The sequence below is a fragment of the Heteronotia binoei genome, chromosome 17, assembly GCF_032191835.1.
Source record: "Heteronotia binoei isolate CCM8104 ecotype False Entrance Well chromosome 17, APGP_CSIRO_Hbin_v1, whole genome shotgun sequence".
Classification (NCBI taxonomy): domain Eukaryota; kingdom Metazoa; phylum Chordata; class Lepidosauria; order Squamata; family Gekkonidae; genus Heteronotia; species Heteronotia binoei.
In genome coordinates, this window is record NC_083239.1 from 49780970 (window position 1) to 49787921 (window position 6952).

At 51.9% G+C, this 6952-nt stretch overlaps 1 protein-coding gene across 2 annotated transcripts in view; it reads left to right on the forward strand.

The window, feature by feature from the left end:
- The window catches only part of LOC132586043 (sprouty-related, EVH1 domain-containing protein 1-like), a 35047-nt gene extending 31373 nt beyond the window's left edge, over window positions 1-3674 (forward strand). For both annotated transcript variants that reach the window (XM_060257966.1, XM_060257967.1), the window contains exons 4-6: window positions 52-119; window positions 1811-1972; window positions 2880-3674. In XM_060257966.1, coding sequence (XP_060113949.1) covers window positions 52-119; window positions 1811-1972; window positions 2880-3587 — 938 coding nt within the window. In that variant the 3' untranslated portion in view covers window positions 3588-3674. The remainder of the gene's footprint in view (window positions 1-51; window positions 120-1810; window positions 1973-2879) is intronic.
- Window positions 3675-6952: the final 3278 nt, after the last annotated feature.

Here is a 6952-nt window from a genome sequence, read left to right on the forward strand (position 1 = left end):
AAAAAAATAAAATTGTAGTTGTAGCTTTATTTCTTCTACTGTTTCTCTTAGGTTCCCTCTCGCCTTCCTCTTCTTCCTCATCACAGGATGACGCCAACGGAATGGACGAAGCTCTTGCAGTAAGTCCAAGGTGGCCATTTCCTGACACTTCAGACTCCTTCTGAGCATGCTCAGTGCCTCCCCCTTGGCTTGAAATGAAATTTGGCAGAAATGCAGAGAAATCCTAGCTTTAAAAACAAACAAACACGCTTCTGTCTGTTCTAGCTGCTAATATAAGGACATAAGAAAGGCGATGTTGAATCAGGCCAGTGGCTCATCCAATCCAACACTCTGTCACACAGTGGCCAAAACCCAGATGCCATCAAGAGGTCCACTAGCGGGGCCAAAACTCCAGAAGCCCTTCCACTTTTGCCCCCCACCCCCCAAGCACCAAGAATACAGAGCATCACTACCCCAGACATAAGAACATAAGAAAAGCCATGTTGCATCAGGCCAATGGTCCATCCAGCCCAACACTCTGAGTCACATAGTGGCCAAAACCCAGGGGCCATCAGGAGGTGCACCAGTGGGGCCAGAACTCCAGAAGCCCTACCACTGTGGTCCCCCAAGCACCAAGACGACAGAGCATCACTGCCCCAAACAGATAAAGAACTAAGAACATAAGAGAAGCCAAAAAACCCAGGTGCCATCAGGAGGTCCATCAGTGGGGCCAGGATATTAGAAGTCCTCACACTGTTGCCCCTCCCAAGCACCAAGAATACAAAGCACCTCTGCCCCAGACAGAGAGTTCACTCTGGCTAATAGCCACTGATGGACCTCTGCTCCATATGTTTATCCAATCCCCTCTTGAAACTGACTATGCTTGTATTCGCCACTGCCTCCTGTGGCAGTGAATCCCATGTGTTAATCACCCTTTGGGGGAAGAAGGACTTCCTTTTATTCGCTCTAACCCAACTGCTCAGCAATTTCACTGAATGCCCACGAGTTCTTGTATTGTGAGAAAGGGAGAAAAATACCTCTTTCTCTACTTTCTCCATCCCATGCATTATTTTGTAAACCTCTATCATGTCACCCCACAGCCGACGTTTCTCCAAGCTAAAGAACCCCGAGCGTTTTAACCTTTCTTCATAGGGAAAGGGTTCCAACCCTTTAAGCATTCTAGTTGCCCTTATCTGGACTTTCCCCAGAAAATTGTTCCATCTATCCCTCGTGGCTAAGAGCCACCGGTGGACCTCTGCTCCGTGTTTATCCGATATAGGTAGGATCGAAAGGGTGTCGCCAGCACATGTGGAAATTTCAGGGAAGCGTCTGGGCTGACTTTCTAGGGGCTGATGGGCAGGGGTGCCTCAAATCCCAACTTTGGGGCCCTAATCAGATCCGCTCTCACATGAACAAATAGTTCAAAGTTTACAATTTTGTGAATAGCCGCAGAAATGAATGTTCATTTTCGGAATCAAAACAGAGCCGCAACTGCAGCGCGCATGTGTCGCAGCCTTCATTCTGCCAATAGGCAGGGTTCTTTTTCTAGCAAGACCTCCTCTGGATATTAGGTCACACACCCCTGATATAGCCAATCCTCCTGGAGCTTACAGTAGGCCCTGTACTAAGAGCCCTCTAAGCTCTTGGAGGATTGGCCATGTCAGGGGGGGCGTGGCCTAATATGCAGAGGAGCTCCTGCTAGAAAAAGACCTGCCAATAGGGGTCACTGTGCTGCAGCGGGCTGTATAAGAGAGCCATCCAGGGGCAAGTGGGTACCCTCTGGGTAACGCCATCTCTGCAGCGCTGTCTTTTTTTCTTTCTCTCTCTCTAGGTGCACACGGACAGCGAGTCTTCGTCGAACAGTCGGAAGGAAATGCTTCCCAAGCCCATCACCATCGTGACCAGCGAGTCTTCGTCCAGCTGCTACCTCCGATCGCCTGTCTCAGAAGAGTTCTCCTTCGGCACGGCACAAGGGGCAGCGTCTGCGGGACAGGTACGTGGCTGGGGTTTAGGCAGGCCCCCCCCCCACCCAAAAAAGCCCAACTACGCTGAGGAATTTTCTGCAAAATCGGCTGCTTTGTGTATCAGGCTTGCGATGTAGAGAGTCGCCTATGGTGAGTAGAAATTTCCTCCAGGCGAGCCAGTGTTCTCTGTTTGAAAGAGACGATGGCGAGGTTTGTACTCAAAAAGCATGGCTCTTGCTGGGGCTCGTTCGTACAAGTAAGTAGTTATCAATAATGCTGCGTTGTGAGGAACAGTGAGGGTGACTATTTTGAAGCAGACAGATTCAGGGAGGAGGGGGGGCATCTATCAGTGGCTGTAGCCGGGGCTTTTTTTGTAGCAGGAAGATATTTGCACATTAAGCCACACACTCCTAATGTAGCCAATCCTCCAAGAGCCAGTTTGGCATAGTGGTTAAGTGTGCGGTCTCTTATCTGGGAGAACCGGGTTTGATTCCCCACTCCTCCACTGGCAGCTGCTGGAATGGCCTTGGGTCAGCCATAGCTCTGGCAGAGGCTGTCCTTGAAAGGGCAGCTGCTGTGAGAGCCCTCTCAGCCCCACCCATCTCACAGGGTGTCTGTTGTGGGGGGAGAAGATATAGGAGATTGTAAGCCACTCTGAGTTTCTGATTCAGAGAGAAGGGTGGGGTATAAATCTGCAATTCTTCTTCTTCATCGGGAAAGCGTTCCATCCCTTTAATCATTCTAGTTGCCCTTTTCTGCACTTTTCCCAATGCTATATCTTTTTTGAGGTGCGGTGACCAGAATTGCGCACAGTCCTCCAAATGAGGCCGCACCATTGATCGAACCCCTGGGTTCAAGTTGTACTTCGCTTGTGCAAAACAACCAAGCGTATCATTTCTGTTCTCACCACCACCACCACCCCGCCTCATTTTGCAGGCTCAGCCGCAGCTCTTGCAGCAGCTGACCCTCCCCGACGAAGAGGATCTGGAGAACATCACCCCCTGCAAAGATCTGTGGATCACCAAAGGGTACGAAGATTACCGGCGGGCTGTGGTTCAGAAGCGCCAGCCCGACCCGGACAAGATCGACATGTGCGTGCACTTCGAGAAGGCCGGGGGAAGCGGCAGTAAGTCCCCGCGGGAGAAAGAGTATTGCCTGCCGCCTGGCGCCGAAGGGCGGCTCAAGGACCCCAAGGCCTCTCCCTCCTGCCGCATCCACGGTGCCCCGTCGCCCCCCAAACACAAATCCCTGAAGGACCAGCAGCAGCCACAGGGGGCTGGGGGGGTGGAGGAAGACACGGTGCCCTCGCGCTGCGTCTACTGCCAGGACGTCTTTAACAACGAAGAAAACGGGCGCGGGCAGTGCCAGGACGCGCCTGACCCCATCGGCCGCTGCGTCTACCAATTCACCTGTATGTGGTGCGCCGAGAGCATGCTCTACCACTGCATGTCGGACTCGGAAGGCGAGTATTCAGACCCTTGCTCCTGCGACACCGGCCACCCTCACTTCTGCATCCGCTGGATGGCCTTGGTCACGCTGTCCCTCGTGGTCCCTTGCATGTGCTGCTACTTACCCCTCCACGCCTGTCACTGGTGCGGCGAGCACTGCGGCTGTTGTGGCGGGAAGCACAAGGCGGTGCGGTGAACCCAGCCGGGTCCGAAGCTGGGCGCTCGGTTAGGGCCACCGAGGTGGTTGGCAGATGCCGGACGGCTTGCGCGGAAGCCAGAGGCTTGCTGGGGGTTCCCCCCCCCCCCTCCGATCTCTCTCCCCCTCCTTTCGCATCACTTTTGGGAAGGGGGGTGTTGTGTTCGAGGCCGGTCAGTGGAATTTTTTTTTGTTTCCCGTTCTCCCGTTTTTGGAAACTAGGGACCTTTTTTTAAAATAGCAAAAAATGAGAAAAAGTAGCAAGAAGGGAAGGGTGGAGGAAATGCTGTTGCAAATTGCTGGTGGGCTCAGGGGTCCGCTCTGATAGCGAAGGTAACCGGCTAGGACCTCCCTCTGTCCTTTTTTTTTGTTACCCCAGGGGGGAATGAAGATTAAATATATATAAATATATACATGCACATACACACACACACATATATATATTATTTGGGGGGATTTATGCACAGCAGGGAAGGGAATCGATGTTTACCTGTGAACTTATAACCCAAAATTCGAATGCTACCTGTAATATCCATGAAATCTGTGGGCTTTCCTCTCACATTCCTCTGTCTGTAGAACTCCTGCCACACTTAGGCAATGCCAGTGCAGGCCTATGTGAAGTGGTGCACTGTGCCTGACCCTCTAGACAAGTGTAAACGGGGAGCATTACGGGGTGCTCCCCAGCTCCCCCTATTTGCAGCCCTAGGCAGGCAGGAAAAGGGGGCAGAACCAACCCAGAAAGTTGTACGGACCCGTGACAGGCCACCGTACGTGGCTGGCTGTATTCGGTTTGGGGAATCCCGAACTGGCTGTATTCAGTTTGGGGAATCCCGAACTGGCTGTATTCGGTTTGGGGAATCCCGAACTGGCTGAATTCGGTTTGGGGAATCCCGAACTGGCTGTATTCAGTTTGGGGAATCCTTGGCCGAATAGTAATAGGGGCAGATCAACTCTCTGCTTTTCAGTTCCTTACACAAACACTCCCCATCACATAACACTAGCTTTAAAGAAAATTGTCCTGGGTAATTTTGGCTTGTATCATCCAAATGTCCACCCCAAATTGTATACAATGCAAGGTATTCCTGTAGGTGCTGGCTTCCCATCAAGCCATCATGTCGTGTAGCATATTCTAGAGGACACCCCGTTTTCCAGTCCCAAATCGCTGCCTCTAGAGCAGAGGTGGCCAAATCAGGGCCCGGAACCACAGGGACACAACATCCTGTGCTCTAATGAGGACATAAGAAGAACCCTGCTGGATCAGATCAGTGGTCCATTTAGCTCAGCATCCTGTCTCACACAATAGCAAACCAGTTCCACTAACAAGGCATAGAGGCTCAGGCATTCATAAAAACATGAGAAAAGCCCTGCTGGATCAGGCCAATAGTCCATTCATCATCCTTTCTCACAGGAGCCAAACAGTTCCAACAGATGGCCAGGCCTTCCTCCTGGCTCTGGGATTCAGAGGTTTAATATCTCTGAATGTGGAGTTTGCCCTCAGCCACCAGGGCTAGTAGCCACTGGCAGACTTCTCCATGATTTAGCACAGGGGTGGCCAAACTGTGGCTCTTCCACACCTACTGTGTGGCTCTTGAAGCTCCCACCATCTCATCAGCTGTCTTGGAAAAGGCATTGGTCTCTTTATATCACTTCTCCAAATCGAGCCAGCCAGAGAATGCATTTAAAGTTGCTTTCTTTCCACCTTTCTCTCCCTCCCCATCTATTTTCCTTCCTTCCCTTGTTTTTCGGCTCATGAACATCTGACATTCATGTCTGGTGGCTCTCAAACATCTCACATTTATTCAATGTGGCTCTTACATTAAGCAAGTTTGGCCACCCCTGATTTGGAAAGGAAAGGTCCCCTGTGCAAGCACCAGTCGCTTCCGACTCTGGGGTGACGTTGCTTTCACAATGTTTTCACGGCAGACTTTTTTACGGGGTGGTTTGCCCTTGCCTTCCCCAGTCATCTGCGCTTTCCCCCCATCAAGCTGGGGACTCATTTTACCCACCTCGGAAGGATGGAAGGCTGAGTCAACCTCGAGCCGGCTACCTGAAACGAGCTTCCACTGGGGATCGAACTCAGGCCATGAGCAGAGCTTAGGACTGCAGTACTGCAGCTTTAACCCTCTGCGCCACGGGGTTCTGATTTAGCAGTTTGTTAAAACAGTTGGCCTGCTAGCAGGCTGATGCTCCCCAAAACATGCTAAAGAGCTCAAGGACTGAGGGCTGCGGGGAGTAGAAGGAGAGGGCCACATCTGTAGGTCCGTCTGGTTTTGAGTGGTTGGAACTGGCTGGCAACTCATCCTGTTTCCAGTACTGGCAGAAAACATGTGCTCTCCGCCCCACCTCACCCCCCGCCTTGAGAAAATCCATTGAACCAACTTAGCTCCCCCTCAGGAACACCCCAGCCAGGGATGGGGAACAGTGGCTCTCCAGATGGTTTTTTTTTTGCCTACAACGCCCATCAGCCCCAGCCATTGGCCATGCTGGCTGGGGCTGATGGGAGTTGTAGGCAAAAAACATCTGGAGAGCCACTGTTCCCCACCTTTGCCCCAGACCAATGCTGGTACCCTGGGGAGAGGGTGCGTGTAGCATCTGCCCCAGAGCAGAGGACTTTTGATTGTCCATGAATATCTGACACCTGCCAAGCAGGGAGCTGACCATCTTCATGTTTTTGATTCCTGCTTTTGATTCCTGCAGGGGCTGGCAAGCCGAAATCTCTGGCTTCAGGGACTGCATTTGAAGTGGTGGGTCGTAAGCTGAGCGAAGCTGAGGTTGACCTGGACCCAGCGGTGGAATTCTAGCAGGAGCTCCTTTGCATATTAGGCTCCCCCCCACCCCCGATGTAGCTAATCCTCCAAGAGCTTACAAAAAAGAGCCTTGTAAGCTCTTGGGGGATTGGCTACATCGGGGGTTTATGGCCTAATATGCAAAGGAGCTTCTGCTAGAATTCCACCCCTGCCCTGGACCACTTCACCGCTGGGCAAATGTCACACAGGCACAGTTACCTGCAGGGACCAACATTCCCATGCGGAGTTTGTCCTCCGTCAGGACAATTCCACCCCTGGGTCCAGGTCCGAAAAGACTTCTGTTGTCATTCCTACCAACCTGAAAAGCTGGGATATGAAAGGAAGGCCTTGATGCCGAAAGGGAAGTCAGCGTCTCTTGTCCCTGGGGATTGGTTGCCAAGCAGCCAGTGCGATGTCAGGTGTGCCAAGTAGGGTCTATAGAAACCAGGACCCCTTGGGTTCAAAGCAGCAATGAGCAGGGGTGGAATTCTAACAGGAGCTCTTTTGCATATTAGGCCACACACCCCTGATGGAGCCAATCCTCTTAGAGCTTAGAAGGCTCTTTTTTGTAAACTCTTG